The sequence below is a fragment of the Taudactylus pleione genome, unplaced genomic scaffold, assembly GCF_031769625.1.
Source record: "Taudactylus pleione unplaced genomic scaffold, aTauple2 ptg001392l, whole genome shotgun sequence".
Lineage (NCBI taxonomy): Eukaryota > Metazoa > Chordata > Amphibia > Anura > Myobatrachidae > Taudactylus > Taudactylus pleione.
Window position 1 is genome coordinate 459,285 of NW_028285792.1, and position 18,216 is coordinate 477,500.

At 49.3% G+C, this 18,216-nt stretch overlaps 1 protein-coding gene across 1 annotated transcript in view; it reads right to left on the minus strand.

Moving 5' to 3' along the window:
* Window positions 1-999: 999 nt before the first annotated feature.
* The window catches only part of CHRNB1 (cholinergic receptor nicotinic beta 1 subunit), a 106,630-nt gene continuing 89,413 nt past the window's right edge, over window positions 1,000-18,216 (minus strand). The window contains exons 8-11 of the mRNA XM_088463520.1: window positions 17,500-17,723; window positions 17,148-17,311; window positions 6,014-6,161; window positions 1,000-2,212 (exon numbers count right to left, since the gene is read on the minus strand). Coding sequence (XP_088319646.1) covers window positions 2,072-2,212; window positions 6,014-6,161; window positions 17,148-17,311; window positions 17,500-17,723 — 677 coding nt within the window. The 3' untranslated portion in view covers window positions 1,000-2,071. The remainder of the gene's footprint in view (window positions 2,213-6,013; window positions 6,162-17,147; window positions 17,312-17,499; window positions 17,724-18,216) is intronic.

Below are 18,216 nucleotides of genomic sequence, written 5' to 3' on the forward strand. Positions count from 1 at the left end.
GTCTGAGTACGCTTTCCGGAGATCCTCCTTCCAGTTCATTCTCCCAGCATATTGCGCTTCAGAGAGGCATTTCCCTTGGGCCACAGATATTTTGAGCCTCTATTCCTGCAGGCCTTGGTCACCTGGCCAAAAGGACCACGACCTGCTTGTAGGGTGCAGCTAAGCCCATATCCCCCTTGGAGGGGTCACTGGTGAACACCTCCCTGCAGGTTAGATTCCACACCATTGCCCAGGTGTCACCAACAACTAAGACCTGTGGATGAGGAGGTCATATATCCAGGTCCCTTCCCTCAACCACAAACCTCAGCTTTCAGTACTCCAGTGACAAGCATGGCTGCAGGTCTCTGTAGCTGTAAAGACACCGGAAAAAGAGCAATCCATCTGTGGACATGCCTATTCTTGATGCCCACCTTGGGCACATGAGGAACACACTTGAGCTGGAGTTATTGGGACCTCAACTCTGGACCTCCATCTTCTGGAAAACAGGCAGCCGTCACCTTCCTCATTGAACTACTTTTGGGCTGAAAACCCTCTTTACGTGAAGAGAAGAGCGAAGCTGTGGGCCTCAATTTCCCCAGAGCCATCGTCTGCAAGGGACACTGGTGCCTATCCGAATCCATATGTGGGGGCACCTTATCCCGAGACAATTCCTGCTGTGAAGACAGATGGGGAGACTCCAGCATACAGAAGAAAGGTTCTCCATACCATCCTGCGCAAGAAAGGCATTATCCACTAGGCGGATAGCGGAATGCAAATTCTCAACTCGATTCAGCTGGTCCCAGTGAGCAACTTCTGCAGGGAGTAGTGCAACAACCTGTTCGAGAGAGACCAACTCTACCAGCCAGGTGGAATTATGTTGCTGCTGTATAAAGAAGTCCAACATTTGTTGCAAAATGGTTTCCATGGTGGTCTCTTTAGGATCCTTGGCACAGGAACCACTTTATCCCACTCTGACACCAATGTAGTGGGTAAGTTCAGACGACCAATGGGAGACTGAGGTGATGCAAACAAGTAAGCTTTTTATTCCAGGTTTGAAAAGACAGAGCCAGTGTAATGACTTCTTACATAAGGAAAAACACAGTTCAGGAACAATAAATCAGCTTACATGAGGTATGAGTATTCCCAGCACAGTCATGGTTCAGATTGTCCAGCATAGTGAGAGCTGCTGAATGTGCAACCTCTCCCTCACATTTCCACTAACTGACTAACCTTACCAGGGTTTTATACCTTAGCTGGTCTTAATTGAAGGTAAGGGTGTGGTTCCTGCCTGGCTACAGGAGGTTAACCCTTTCCTCAGAATGTGTGCGAGACTCTGTCACACTTATATATAACCCTCCTTTATCACCAGCATAATTATTTCATACACAAACTTAATGGAAATATATAAAATAAAACACATTAGAAAGTCTTTTATTAAACTAATAGATATGGGGAGACACTGACGCTCTATACATTTTGGCAAATAAGCTGAATAATCATGTGGGTGATGGGAACACAAGGGGGAGATCCTCACACCATATATCCTATATACTGGGGTGTATAATCTACAGATACATGCGGGTAATGGGGTCACACAGGGGGAGGCCCTGACACCCTATAAATTGGGGTGTATATTATAAGCTGAATATACATACGGGTGATGGGGTCACACATGGGAGGAGATGTATTGGGGTGTATAAGTTACAGATACATGCAGGTGATGGGGGAAGGGATCTTGACACCCTATGCATTGGGGTGTATAAGTTACAGATACATGCGGGCAACGGAGTCACACAGGGGGAAATATATTGGGGCGTATAAGATACAGATACATGCGGGTGATGGGGGGGATCCTGATACTCTATGTATTGGGGTGTATAAGTTAATAATACATGCGGGTGATGGGGGGATCGTGACACCCTATGCATCGGGGTGCATAAGTTACAGATACATGCGGGTGATGGGGTCACACAGGGGGGAGAAATATTGGGGTGTATAAGTTACAGATACATGCGGGTGATGGGGTGAAACAGGGGGGTGACCCTGGCACCCTATGCATTGCAATGTACAGAACACTTAATGCCATGGTCTGTTATGGAAATGGGGTGTCCGGTGCCCTATGGAAACTGGCATCCAGGAATATAGTCAGGGTCCCAAGACTGGTGAACACGATAAATGTCCATAGAAAGAGGCGATCAACGACCATCGCAACGTACTGCCAGTCCTCCTTCAGCTGCAGGGAGAGAGACGAGAGGATCCGTTATCTAACTTTGCAGAGCATCCCGATTCTATTACTCTCCTGGCACTGTACAGCTCTACAGAGCATCCTGATTCTATTACTCTCCTAGCACTGTACAGCTCAGCAGAGCATCCCGATCCTATTACTCTACTAGAACTCTACAGCTCTGCCGAGCATCCCGATCCTGTTACTCTACTAGAACTCTACAGCTCTGCAGAGCATCCCGATCCTGTTACTCTTCTGGCACTGTACAGCTCTGCAGAGAATCCTGATCCTATTACTCTCCTAGCACTGTACAGCTCTGCGGAGCATCCTGATCCTATTACTCTCCTGGCACTGTACAGCTCTGCGGAGCATCCTGATCCTATTACTCTCCTAGCACTGTACAGCTCTGCAGAGCATCCTGATCCAATTACTCTCCTTGCACTGTACAGCTCTGCGGAGCATCCTGATCCTATTACTCTCCTGGCACTATACAGCTCTGCGGAGCATCCTGATCCTATTACTCTCCTGGCACTGTACAGCTCTGCAGAGCATCTTGATCCTATTACTCTCCTGGCACTGTACAGCTCTGCAGAGCATCCTGATCCTATTACTCTCCTGGCACTGTACAGCTCTGCAGAGCATCCTGATCCTATTACTCTCCTAGCACTGTACAGAGAATCCTGATCCTATTACTCTCCTGGCACTGTACAGCTCTGCAGAGCATCCTGATCCTATTACTCTCCTGGCACTGTACAGCTCTGCGGAGCATCCTGATCCTATTACTCTCCTAACACTGTAAAGCTCTGCGGAGCATCCTGATCCTATTACTCTCCTAGCACTGTACAGCTCTGCGGAGCATCCTGATCCTATTACTCTCCTAACACTGTACAGCTCTGCGGAGCATCCTGATCCTATTACTCTCCTAGCACTGTAGAGCTCTGCGGAGCATCCTGATCCTATTACTCTCCAAGCACTGTACAGCTCTGCGGAGCATCCTGATCCTATTACTCTCCTAGCACCGTACAGCTCTGCAGAGCATCCTGATCCTATTACTCTCCTAGCACTGTACGGCTCTGCGGAGCATCCTGATCCTATTACTCTCCTAGCACTGTACAGCTCTGCAGAGCATCCTGATCCTATTACTCTACTAGAACTCTACAGCTCTGCCGAGCATCCCGATCCTGTTACTCTACTAGAACTCTACAGCTCTGCAGAGCATCCCGATCCTGTTACTCTTCTGGCACTGTACAGCTCTGCAGAGAATCCTGATCCTATTACTCTCCTAGCACTGTACAGCTCTGCGGAGCATCCTGATCCTATTACTCTCCTGGCACTGTACAGCTCTGCGGAGCATCCTGATCCTATTACTCTCCTGGCACTGTACAGCTCTGCGGAGCATCCTGATCCTATTACACTCCTGGCACTGTACAGCTCTGCGGAGCATCCTGATCCTATTACACTCCTGGCACTGTACAGCTCTGCGGAGCATCCTGATCCTATTACTCTTCTAGTACTGTACAGCTCTGCAGAGCTTCCTGATCCTATTACTCTCTTGGCACTGTACAGCTCTGCGGAGCATCCTGATCCTATTACTCCTAACACTGTACAGCTCTGCGGAACATCCTGATCCTATTACTCTCCTAGCACTGTACAGCTCTGCGGAGTATCCTGATCCTATTATTCTCCTAGCACTGTACAGCTCTGCGGAGCATCCTGATCCTATTACTCTCCTAGCACTGTACAGCTCTGCAGAGCATCCTGATCCTATTACTCTCCTGGCACTGTACAGCTCTGCAGAGCATCCTGATCCTTTTACTTTCCTGGCACTGTACAGCTCTGCAGAGCATCCTGATCCTATTACACTCCTGGCACTGTACAGCTCTGCGGAGCATCCTGATCCTATTACTCTCCTGGCACTATACAGCTCTGCGGAGCATCCTGATCCTATTACTCTCCTGGCACTGTACAGCTCTGCAGAGCATCTTGATCCTATTACTCTCCTGGCACTGTACAGCTCTGCAGAGCATCCTGATCATGTTACTCTCCTGGCACTGTACAGCTCTGCAGAGCATCCTGATCCTATTACTCTCCTGGCACTGTACAGCTCTGCAGAGCTTCCTGATCCTATTACTCTCTTGGCACTGTACAGCTCTGCGGAGCATCCTGATCCTATTACTCTCCTGGCACTGTACAGCTCTGCAGAGCATCCTGATCCTATTACTCTCCTAGCACTGTACAGCTCTGCAGAGAATCCTGATCCTATTACTCTCCTGGCACTGTACAGCTCTGCAGAGCATCCTGATCCTATTACTCTCCTGGCACTGTAAAGCTCTGCAGAGCTTCCTGATCCTATTACTCTCCTGGCACTGTACAGCTCTGCGGAGCATCCTGATCCTATTACTCTCCTAGCATTGTACAGCTCTGCAGAGCATCCTGATCCTATGACTCTCCTGGCACTGTACAGCTCTGCAGAGAATCCTGATCCTATTACTCTCCTGGCACTGTACAGCTCTGTGGAGCATCCTGATCCTATTACTCTCCTGGCACTGTACAGCTCTGCAGAGCATCCTGATCCTATTACTCTCCTAGCACTGTACAGAGAATCCTGATCCTATTACTCTCCTGGCACTGTACAGCTCTGCAGAGCATCCTGATCCTATTACTCTCCTGGCACTGTACAGCTCTGCGGAGCATCCTGATCCTATTACTCTCCTAACACTGTAAAGCTCTGCGGAGCATCCTGATCCTATTACTCTCCTAGCACTGTACAGCTCTGCGGAGCATCCTGATCCTATTACTCTCCTAACACTGTACAGCTCTGCGGAGCATCCTGATCCTATTACTCTCCTAGCACTGTAGAGCTCTGCGGAGCATCCTGATCCTATTACTCTCCAAGCACTGTACAGCTCTGCGGAGCATCCTGATCCTATTACTCTCCTAGCACCGTACAGCTCTGCAGAGCATCCTGATCCTATTACTCTCCTAGCACTGTACGGCTCTGCGGAGCATCCTGATCCTATTACTCTCCTAGCACTGTACAGCTCTGCAGAGCATCCTGATCCTATTACTCTCCTGGCACTGTACGGCTCTGCAGAGCATCCTGATCCTATTACTCTCCTGGCACTGTACAGCTCTGCGGGGCATCCTGATCCTATTACTGTCCTGGCACTGTACAGCTCTGCGGAGCATTCTGATCCTATTACTCTCCTAGCACTGTACAGCTCTGCAGAGCATCCTGATCCTATTACTCTCCTGGCACTGTACAGCTCTGCAGAGCATCCTGATAATATTACTCTCCTAGCACTGTACAGCTCTGCAGAGCATCCTGATCCTATTACTCTCCTAGCACTGTACGGCTCTGTAGAGCATCCTGATCCTATTACTCTCCTGGCACTGTACGGCTCTGCAGAGCATCCTGATCCTATTACTCTCCCGGCACTGTACAGCTCTGCGGGGCATCCTGATCCTATTACTGTCCTGGCACTGTACAGCTGTGCGGAGCATTCTGATCCTATTACTGTCCTGGCACTGTACAGCTCTGCAGAGCATCCTGATCCTATTACTCTCCTGGCACTGTACAGCTCTGTAGAGCATCCTGATCCTATTACTCTCCTAGCACAGTTCAGCTCTGCAGAGCATCCTGATCCTATTACTCTCCTGGCACTGTACAGCTCTGCGGAGCATCCTGATCCTATTACTCTCCTGACGCTGACGTAACCCTACGCTTTGCCACATTCCTGAAGTCTGTTATTATAATCAGTGTGAATATGAGCCCCCCCCCTCACATAACTTCCAGAAGTCCCCACTTACAGCGTCATAGTCCTCCTGTTCCTGCAGCTGCTGTGCGAGGTATCGGATCGCACTCACGGCGGACTGTAGGTCTGGGGGGAGAGTGAGCCCCAGACTGGGACCCTCCAAAAACCATTTCATATCACGTGAGAAGGCGTCGGCCTGATACCTGCGGGGGGAGAAGACGCACTTAGTGCAATTGTCTATATAGGACCCGAACCAATCAGCAGCTACAGCATAAACATACTCAGCATCACTGGCTGCGCAATGTATGGCGGTCACTCGGGCATCGTTACTGTGGCAGAAATATGGACATTCCTGTAGCTGTGTATGAGCCCCACAATGCATCTAGATCAGTGTCTATCTCACAGCCGGATTCAGCAAGATCGCTGCCCCGATTATGCACGCAATCGGCCGATTGTTGCGTTCTGCATATACATCACAGTGTGTGACCACAACTGCGATCAGAACTGCAATCGCAGACACATCGCAGAGTTATTGACAGGAAGTACCGTTTGGGGGTGGTGACCAGTGGCGTAACTAGGGTATTTGGAGCCCAGGGCAAATTTAAAAATGGAGCCCCCCTCCCCACACACACACTATGTGCGCGCGCCTCATAAAATGGGTGTGGTCACTTAAAAATGGGGTGTGTCAACATGACACACCCCTTTATCATCACTCTGAAAATCCCTTTCCATATGCACCCAAGTAGTGCCCCTTATACAGTACCCCCAGTAGTGACCCTTATACAGTACCGCCAGTAGTGCCCCTTATACAGTACTCCCAGTAGTGCCCCTTATACAGTACTCCCAGTAGTGCCCCTTATACAGTACCACCAGTAGTGCCCCTTATACAGCACCACCAGTAGTGCCCCTTATACAGTACTGCCAGTAGTGCCCCTTATACAGCACCACCAGTAGTGCCCCTTATACAGTACCGCCAGTAGTGCCCCTTATATAGTACCGCCAGAAGTACCTCTTATACAGTACTCCCAGTAGTGCCCCTTATACAGTACTCCCAGTAGTGCCCCTTATACAGTACCGCCAGAAGTGCCCCTTATACAGTACCCCCAGAAGTGCCCCTTATACAGCACCACCAGTAGTACCCCATATACAGCACCACCAGTAGTGCCCCTTATACAGTACCGCCAGTAGTGCCCCTTATATAGTACCGCCAGAAGTGCCTCTTATACAGTACTCCCAGTAGTGCCCCTTATACAGTACTCCCAGTAGTGCCCCTTATACAGTACCGCCAGAAGTGCCCCTTATACAGTACCCCCAGAAGTGCCCCTTATACAGTACCACCAGTAGTACCCCATATACTGCACCACCAGTAGTGTCCCTTATATAGTACCGCCAGTAGTGCCCCTTGTACAGTACCTACAGTATCGCCAGAAGTGCCCCTTATACATTACCGCCAGAAGTGCCCCTTATACAGCACCACCAGTAGTGCCCCTTATACAGTACCGCCAGTAGTGCCCCTTATACAGCACCACCAGTAGTGCCCCTTATACAGTACCGCCAGTAGTGCCCCTTATACACTACCGCCAGAAGTGCCCCTTATACAGTACTCCCAGTAGTGCCCCTTATACAGTACTCCCAGTAGTGCCCTTTACACAGTACCGCCAGAAGTGCCCCTTATACAGTCCCCCCAGTAGTGCCCCTTAAACAGCACCACCAGTAGTGCCCCATATACAGCACCACCAGTAGTGTCCTTTATACAGTACCGCCAGTAGTGCCCCTTATACAGTACCGCCAGAAGTGCCCCTTATACAGTACCGCCAGAAGTCCCCCTTATACAGTACCGCCAGAAGTCCCCCTTATACAGTACCGCCAGAAGTGTCCCTTATACAGTACCGCCAGTAGTGCCCTTTATACAGTACTGCAAGTAGTGTCCCTTATACAGTACCGCCAGTAGTGTCCCTTATACAGTACCGCCAGAAGTGCCCCTTATACATTACCGCCGGAAGTGCGCCTTATACAGTACCGCCAGTTGTGCCCCTTATACAGTACCGCCAGTAGTGTCCCTTATACAGTACCGCCAGAAGTGCCCCTTATACAGTACCGCCAGTAGTGCCCCTTATACAGTACCGCCAGAAGTGCCTTATACAGTACCGCCAGAAGTGCCCCTTATACATTACCGCCAGTAGTGTCCCTTATACAGTACCGCCAGTAGTGCCCCTTATACAGTACCGCCAGAAGTCCCTTATACAGTACCGCCAGAAGTGCCCCTTATACATTACCGCCAGTAGTGTCCCTTATACAGTAGCGCCAGTAGTGCCCCTTATACAGTACCGCCAGTCGTGTCCCTTATACAGTACCGCCAGTAGTGCCCCTTATACAGTACCGCCAGTAGTGTCCCTTATACAGTACCGCCAGAAGTGCCCCTTATACAGTACCACTAGTAGTGCCCCTTATATATTACCGCCAGAAGTGCCCTTATACATTACCGCCAGTAGTGCCCCTTATACAGTACCGCCAGTAGTGCCCCATATACAGTACCGCCAGTAGTGCCCCATATACAGTACCACCAGAAGTACCCCTTATACAGTACCACCAGTAGTGCCCCTTATACATTACCGCTACTAGTGCCCCTTATACAGTACCCCCAGTAGTGCCCCTTATACAGCACCACCAGTAGTACCCCATATACAGCACCACCAGTAGTGTCCCTTATACAGTACCACCAGTAGTGCCCCTTATACAGTACGTACAGTATCGCCAGAAGTGCCCCTTATACATTACCACCAGAAGTGCCCCTTATACAGTACCACCAGTAGTGCCCCTTATACAGTACCGCCAGTAGTGCCCCTTATACAGCACCACCAGTAGTGCCCCTTATACAGTACCGCCAGTAGTGCCCCTTATACAGTACCACCAGAAGTGCCCCTTATACAGTACTCCCAGTAGTGCCCATTATACAGTACTCCCAGTAGTGCCCCTTATACAGTACCGCCAGAAGTGCCCCTTATACAGTCCCCCCAGTAGTGCCCATTATACAGCACCACCAGTAGTGCCCCATATACAGCACCACCAGTAGTGTCCCTTATACAGTACCGCCAGTAGTGCCCCTTATACAGTACCGCCAGAAGTGCCCCTTATACAGTACCACCAGAAGTCCCCCTTATACAGTACCGCCAGTAGTGCCCCTTATACAGTACCTACAGTATCGCCAGAAGTGAACCTTATACATTACCACCAGAAGTGCCCCTTATACAGTACCACCAGTAGTGCCCCTTATACAGTACCGCCAGTAGTGCCCCTTATACAGCACCACCAGTAGTGCCCCTTATACAGTACCGCCAGTAGTGCCCCTTATACAGTACCACCAGAAGTGCCCCTTATACAGTACTCCCAGTAGTGCCCCTTATACAGTACTCCCAGTAGTGCCCCTTATACAGTACCGCCAGAAGTGCCCCTTATACAGTCCCCCCAGTAGTGCCCCTTATACAGCACCACCAGTAGTGCCCCATATACAGCACCACCAGTAGTGTCCCTTATACAGTACCGCCAGTAGTGCCCCTTATACAGTACCGCCAGAAGTGCCCCTTATACAGTACCACCAGAAGTCCCCCTTATACAGTACCGCCAGTAGTGCCCCTTATACAGTACCACCAGAAGTGTCCCTTATACAGTACCGCCAGTAGTGCCCCTTATACAGTACCGCCAGTAGTGTCCCTTATACAGTACCGCCAGTAGTGTCCCTTATACAGTACCGCCAGAAGTGCCCCTTATACAGTACCGCCAGTAGTGCCCCTTATACAGTACCACCAGAAGTGTCCCTTATACAGTACCGCCAGTAGTGCCCCTTATACAGTACCGCCAGTAGTGTCCCTTATACAGTACCGCCAGTAGTGTCCCTTATACAGTACCGCCAGAAGTGCCCCTTATACAGTACCGCCAGTAGTGCCCCTTATACAGTACCGCCAGTAGTGTCCCTTATACAGTACCGCCAGTAGTGCCCCTTATATATTACAGCCAGAAGTGCCCCTTATACATTACCACCAGAAGTGCCCCTTGTACAGTACCGCCAGTAGTGCCCCTTATACAGTACCTCCAGAAGTACCCCTTATACAGTACCACCAGTAGTGCCCCTTATACATTACCGCTAGTAGTGCCCCTTATACAGTACCACCAGTAGTGCCCCTTATACAGTACTGCCAGTAGTGCCCCTATACACCACAGCCAGTAGTGCCCCTTATACAGTACCGCCAGTAGTGTCCCTTATACAGTACCGCCAGAAGTTCCCCTTATACAGTACCGCCAGAAGTGCCCCTTATACAGTACCGCCAGAAGTGCCCCTTATACATTACCGCCAGAAGTGCCCCTTATACAGTACCGCCAGTAGTGCCCCTTATACAGTACCACCAGTAGTGTCCCTTATACAGTACCGCCAGTAGTGCCCCTTATACAGTACCACTAGTAGTGCCCCTTATATATTACCGCCAGAAGTGCCCTTATACATTACCGCCAGAAGTGCCCCTTATACAGTACCGCCAGTAGTGCCCCTTATACAGTACCACCAGAAGTACCCCTTATACAGTACCACCAGTAGTGCCCCATATACATTACCGCTACTAGTGCCCCTTATACAGTACCGCCAGTAGTGCCCCTTATACAGTACCGCCGGTAGTGCCCCTATACACCACAGCCAGTAGTGCCCCTTATTCAGTACCGCCAGTAGTGTCCCTTATACAGTACCGCCAGTAGTGCCCCTTATACAGTACCGCCAGAAGTGCCCCTTATACAGCACCGCCAGTAGTGTTCCTTATACAGTACCGCCAGTAGTGCCCCTTATACAGTACCGCCAGAAGTGCCCCTTATACAGCACCGCCAGTAGTGTTCCTTATACAGTACCGCCAGTAGTGCCCCTTATACAGTACCGCCGGTAGTGCCCCTATACACCACAGCCAGTAGTGCCCCTTATTCAGTACCGCCAGTAGTGCCCCTTATACAGTACCGCCAGAAGTGCCCCTTATACAGTACCGCCAGAAGTGCCCCTTATACAGCACCGCCAGTAGTGTTCCTTATACAGTACCGCCAGTAGTGCCCCTTATACAGTACCGCCAGAAGTGCCCCTTATACAGCACCACCAGTAGTGTTCCTTATACAGTACCACCAGTAGTGTCCCTTATACAGTACCGCCAGTAGTGCTCCTTATACAGTTGTCAAAACCGGATAATTGGCGAAGACAGAATCTGTTTGCAATTGGAATCTGCGCATTGCTATCTTGTAAAAGGCGTCAAGACTCCATCTTAGAAATAAAATCTCACAGCACTATATTGTAAAAAAAAGGTACATAGTCAGCCTTCCTCACACACAGGCAGACAATGTTTAACAAAAACACTAACTTATTAGCATTTGGAACCCTATACAAAGCCCATCTTCAACCCAAAACAGGCAGAATAAACAGGGAGGCTCCGACAGCACAGCTGGAAGCCTCCTTCCTGTATGAGGATTAAATTCACTGTATAAACACATTTTGCAATTGCAGTTTAAAAACATCAGAAAAATACATGTGTGCTTGTGTGTGTGTATATGTGTATATATATATATATATATATATATATATATATATGTGTGTGTACATGTGGCCCATCATGCATGGACTTATGTGTATAATATCACACACAGACTTATATTTGAAAAGTAGCAAAATTCCCTGTAGCTCATACACACAATGTTACACAGAACACAGTCAGTTTTTTAGTGATCCTTCCCAAAATCATACTGGCATGGCCACACACACACATAGATGCCCTTCCAGCTTAGTGCTGCTCGCTGAGTGCCCCACCGACCCTCAGACGCACAACGCAATTCAGTGCTGTTTTCCCCGCATACATACATTTAAAAGCAATGGTCCCGTAATGCAAAAAGGATAATTATTACTTGGTTTAAACGCAATGTCAGTATATAAAGAAATGAATGTTTTCTGTAACTATGGCTTAGTAAATGACAATTGGACTGTGTGTGGAGCCGTACTGATCTACTCTGTTTCCACAGCGTTCCGGTGACATCAATATGAAGATCAGAACATGCGGCTATGAAATATGAATGTTAGAGAGAATAACTATTTGAAATGTTGTTTTCCATAGCAGCTTAGATTTGCATGTGGGGGATACAAAAGGAGGTTGGAGACCTTTTGTATCCATTTGGAATTGTCCAATAAATGCCCTGTAACAGATTTCTAACCTTTACCAAAAGACAATAACATGGTGTAGGCTTGTTTACATTTTTGTCCAAAGGACTGGTTATTCCAGTCTAATCAATAGAGATAGCTAACTGGGAACAGTAGTTCAGGTAACCAAAAGGATACTCCCTTTCTGATGACCTCACAGGTAAAAGGGGGCGGGAACATAGCATGCACATCCTGAGAACACACAGCCAGCAGACACACTTGCAGATCTTTGGAAGAGAGAGGTTCGCTCCCGCACAAGACAACGGAAAAATGGGTCTCAGTTCCTCTGGGTTATAGCTAAGTATAAAATGTGCAATATTTAGCCTATTTGGGTGTCTGTAGCTATGTTTGGTGTTAATCTGTTATTAGCTTAGCATGGTGTGTGGTTTGTAGTTTTCTAAGGATATTCATGAGTCTGTGTTAGCATACAGTGGATGATATGTTATCTAATCTGTACTTTTCATCTAAACTGTAGGGTACAATAGTCTGTTATCAGCATGCAGGAAAGGGATTGATTATGGAGTTTTTGTAATATTTGTAAATGATTGATGCTGGTTGATTGAGATCCCATGTGTTCTGTGTTAAGGCCTTCTCATGTGCTCTGTGTTAGGGCCTTCCCATGTGCTCTGTGTTAGGGCCTTCCCATGTGTTCTGTGTTAGGGCCTTCCCATGTGTTCTGTGTTAGGGCCTTCCCATGTGTTCTGTGTTAGGGCCTTCCCATGTGTTCTGTGTTAGGGCCTTCCCATGTGTTCTGTGTTAGGGCCTCCCCATGTGTTCTGTGTTAGGGCCTCCCCATGTGTTCTGTGTTAGGGCCTCCCCATGTGTTCTGTGTTAGGGCCTCCCCATGTGTTCTGTGTTAGGGCCTCCCCATGTGTTCTGTGTTAGGGCCTTCCCATGTGCTTGAACAATATCTCTGCTTGGGAGAGATAGGCTTGGTATGTGTTGTATACTCATGAATGTAATCATAGGGTGGTATCAGTTATATATTATGGAAGTTGAATTAATAACAGCTTTGAATGGTCATAAGTAATTGCCGTGTGGGTCAGATAGGTATATTGGCCCTCATTCAGAGCCGCTCGTTAGCGGCAGTACGCTCGTTCCGAGCGATGTTTGCACATCTGCGCATGCGTACGGTTTTTAGTACGCATGCGCGAACCAGTCAGTGCGGCCGAAAATCATTTGTACGCTATATAGCGAGTGCCTGCTATTTTGAGTGACAGAATGAGGCATATGTGGGTGGTAACAGGGGAAGGTGCTTGAAAATGGGGAGTGGAGATCCGAACGCAGGCGTGCTTAAAGGTCAAAACGGGCGTTTTATGGGTGTGTATATTTAAAACAGCAGCGTCAGTGACCACGTCACAGGGTTATTTTAGAGCCAGAACTGCTCGCAAATTTGTGGTAGCAAACACCAACCACAAGAATAGCGAGCAGTTCATACACTGGTCGATGTACTCGATTAATCTAATAAATAGCGGACATGACGTATGGTGCGAGCGGCCAGGGGGCGTTTTTAACAAATAAACGAGCGTATGTTTTGCTCGCTCGTTCAGACTTAGAGGTGTGAACAGACTGCAATGTGCGTACAGTTCATTTGAATAGCCACCCCTTGTTTTTAAACGAACGACCGCAAATAGCGAACGGCTCTGAATCAGGCCCATTGTCTGCAGTTTATTAGAGATGGCTACTTTCATGTGGTGTGAACAAAGGAAATTATAATTCTACCCAGTTATGGTGTTGTATGGGTCAGATAGGTATATTGTCTTTATTATAATTGTGATCAATGATGGATGGATGATTTACAGAGTTACAACTTAATGTGAGTTTTCAAATTGGAGTTTGCCTAGGGATCATGAGGCTTGCAAACAAAGGAAGAGCATGTGCTTCAGCCCTTCCCCCTCCCCATGGTCTAGTGGGTACTGGATGAGGTCTGTAGTAGGATGGTATTGTTGTATATTGGAATCAGCTTGTGTTGTACATGTTGGAATATTAAATGGTGCAGTGTTTGCCTGATGTGTTGGCATATGATATTCAGCTTGCATATTTAATTAACTATGGCATTATGGGAGATTTCAATGAGGTAGCTTCATAATGGAGTTTGTTTGCAGACCATGCGGTTTGGACAATAGGGCAGGAAGCATTCCTAACCCACCCCCCACACACAAACACTAACACACACACACACCAGCCATCTTGAACATGTGCTCCCAGCAGACATTGATATCTCTCTCATTGTATTTTGATGTGTCTCTTTTTCTCTCTCTTTCTCTCTCTCTCTGTCTCTCTGTCTCATATTGCTCATTGTATTTTGATCTTTAATAACCGTTTCATGTATTTTAACTGTACCTTATGACCTAATGTTTGTACAATTTATTTGCGCTCATTATTAGATCATAGCGTTGTAACATCTGTACTTTTACCTGAATAATAATCTTTAGCGCTTTGGACCGCTATTCAACTGTCTCAGTATTCCATTAATGGTATAATCAAACACAGCACTAATTAGCGACATCTTGTGGTTTCAGAAGGTATAGGCAGGTTTTGTCTTAGAGGTTCTAGGCAGGTGAATCTTAGAGGTTTATAGGCAGGAATGTATTAAAAGGTTTATTGACAAATTCAACACAGTACTGCCAGTAGTGCCCCTTATACAGTACCCCCAATATGCAATGTCCACAGTTGTGGTCCCTCTTATGCAGGCCCATAATAGTGCCCCTTATACAGTACCCCCATTAGTGGTCCCCCTTATGCAGGCCCCCATTAGTTCCCCTTATTCAGTGCCCCATGTAGTGGTCCCCCTTATGCAGCGCCCCATGTAGTAGTCCCCCTTATGAAGTGCCCCCAGTAGTGGCCCCCCTTATGCAGTGCCCCTTATATAGTGCCCCCAGTAGCAGTCCCCCCAATGCAGTGCCCTTTATATAGTGCCTCCAGTAGTAGTGCCCCCAGTAGTGGTACCCCATATACAGTGCCCTTTATATAGTGCCCCCACCAGTAGTCCCCGTCCCCCCCATGCAGTGCCCCCAGTAGTGGTCCCCCCATCCAGTCCCCTATAGTGGTCCTCCCTATTTAGTGCCCCCAGTAGTGGTCCCCCCAATGCAGTGCCCTTTATATAGTGCCTCCAGTAGTAGTGCCCCCAGTAGTGGTACCCCATATACAGTGCCCTTTATATAGTGCCCCCACCAGTAGTCCCCGTCCCCCCCATGCAGTGCCCCCAGTAGTGGTCCCCCCATCCAGTCCCCTATAGTGGTCCTCCCTATTTAGTGCCCCCAGTAGTGGTCCCCCCAGTGCAGTGCCCCTAGTAGTAAGCCCCTTACATAGTGCCCCCAGCAGTAATCCCCCCCATGCAGTGTCCCCAGTAGTGATCCCCCTTATGCAGGCCCCCAGTAGTAATCCCCCCTATACAGTGCCCTTTGTAGTGGTCCTTCCTATTTAGTGCCCCCAGTAGTGGTCCTCTAGTAGTAAGCCCCTTATATAGTGCCCCCAGTAGAGGTTCCCCCCCGATGCAGTGCCCCCAGTAGTAGCCCCCCCCAGTTGTAGTCCCCAGTAGTGCCCCACCCCCAGTAGTAGTCCCCAGTAGAGGTTCCCCTTCCCAATGCAGTGCCCCCAGTAGTAGCCCCCCCAGTTGTAGTCCCCAGTAGTGCCTCACCCCCAGTAGTAGTCCCCAGTAGAGGTTCCCCTTCCCAATGCAGTGCCCCAGTAGTAGTCCCCCCAGTTGTAGTCCCCAGTAGTGCCCCACCCCCAGTAGTAGTCCCCAGTAGAGGTTCCCCTTCCCAATGCAGTGCCCCCAGTAGTAGCCCCCCCAGTTGTAGTCCCCAGTAGTGCCCCACCCCCAGTAGTAGTCCCCCCCAGTTGTAGTCCCCAGTAGTGCCACCCCACCCCCCGTAGTGCAGACACACAGGTTATAATTTTTTTTTTTTTAAATACACTTACCTGAATCCACGCTCCGGCTCCGGCCACTGCTCCCGCCGCCACCGCCGCCGCACCTCAGTCCTCCCTGGCTGGCGCTCTCTGCATTATGCGAGAGACGTCATGACATCTCTCCCATTACCCAATGCAGGAGCCGGAAGGCGGAGCTCATGAGTGAGCTCCAACCCGGCTCTTGCAGTGGGCACTGCAGCAGTCAATGAGAGTCTGTCTGACTCTCAGTGGCTGCTGGTTAACACACACATCGCCGCCGCGCTGGTGGCGATGTGTGTGTTAACCAGCAGCCTGAGCCCACCTCCTGGCGCTATTGGGTAAGCGCTCAGGGGGAGGGAAGGGGCTCGGCTGTGCAGCACAGGTCCAGTGCTGGGCGCAGGGAAGCCTAGCGCCGGTCCTGTGTAAATGTGTAGCACTGACCGCACACACTGCGGTCGGTGCTACACTGCCTAACTAGGATGGGCCCGGTCGGCGTCATCGGCCCTACGGCGCCCAGGGCACACGCCCTGCTCGGACCCCCTTAGTTACGCCACTGGTGGTGACAGGGGGGGGTGGCCGGTGAAACACAGGCGTGCCAGTGCAATTGACCGTCATTATAGGGGTGTGCATAATTTAGCCACTGCGATGCCATACGCAGCCTGAGATCTCATTGTGTGCGCTGATGTTAGCAATTCCTGAGTAAGGTCAGGGCTTGTGCAAGTGTGCATGAGGCTGCGATGGTACCGATGTTACCGATGGTTTCGCAGTCTTGCTAAGTATTACGGATGTCAGTGTTAATGTCAGTGTCAGTGATCAACAATCTGCTGCCGGTTGGGAGCAGGGGGAGCAACGATGACCTCCGTTGGGGGAGAGGGTAGAGGCCTGGGTTACCTTACTCGCAGGATCATGATGTAACACAATCAGCATAGGTACAGAATAGATACATTCAGTACCTATTATTGTGCAGCATGGAAATGAGAATGTACCACAAATAAATCAAAATTTTATCCAACTTGATGTGAGCCCCAATTCATTTTACCCTTCCCCCTTCTGCAAATGTCGCCACCAATAGGTGGAAGGTACATACCGGTCAGGTTTGGGAAAGATGAAGTCATTTTCTGGCCTGCGTATAAAGTACTCATCGGCATGACGCGGAGCTGCCACCGGTCGCAGTGGCGGCAGCACTGGAAGGGGGGGCTCAGGCTTTGGACGGCTGATCCGGAGATATCGTGGAAGATGCAGGATACAGATCTGAGGCAGAATGAATAAATGAGGATCAGGAAACGGAGGCAACACAGCAGAAAACAGTCTGTTCCTCCAAGGCCGAAAATGTATCTCAGCAATTGCACCCAGTGTAGGTCATTAACATTGCACAACTGTGCCAGGAACAGGGAGGACAGGAGGATTCTATGTGGACAAGGACAGACAGACAGAAGTACCTGCCGCACCCACTGGGGCATGTGGTGAGTGTTGGGTGACCGGTGATGCAGGTTCAGGACCACCACACTCAGGATGACAGAGAAGGTGACGAGTATCATTGTGAACATGAGATAGTTGACTATGATAGGGGTGGCTAACGAGGTCTCCGGAACTTTATCGGCCAGAAGCAGCAGGAAGACAGTGAGGGTGAGGAGAGCGAAGATAGACAAAGTCATCTTCTCACCTGGAGTGGGGGAAGGTAGGGTTAGATTAGAGAGAAATTCAGAAACTATAGAGCTGTCAGTGTGGACGAAGGCTATATGGTGCTATCTGCCCAATATGTGTAGAAAGATGTCTACTGATGCTAACCTGCTCTTCTAGGACGTCCTCTAGCCCCATTCTGGTGTCCGGTCATGGACAGCCTACCTACTTATCTCACAGCCATATGAAATATCTCTCATTGTACTGATCCTGAGCAAGAACATGCTTTTTGCAGAAGATTGTTCTATAGGTGAAGCCCTCAGCAGTGTGACCTAAGATGGATCTTTGTGGATTGACAGTAGACTGGAATTAAGGGCCTGATTCAGAGCTGGATGCTCTGACCAGAGCGCTTGCTCTGATCAGGGCCCTCCTACCTCAACTTGGAGCGGCCTCTTGGACGCTCGCATAGCTGTGGGTTACCACCCACAGCTTATGCGAGCGTCCATGATGATGGTCGCGATGGTCAAGACCATCGC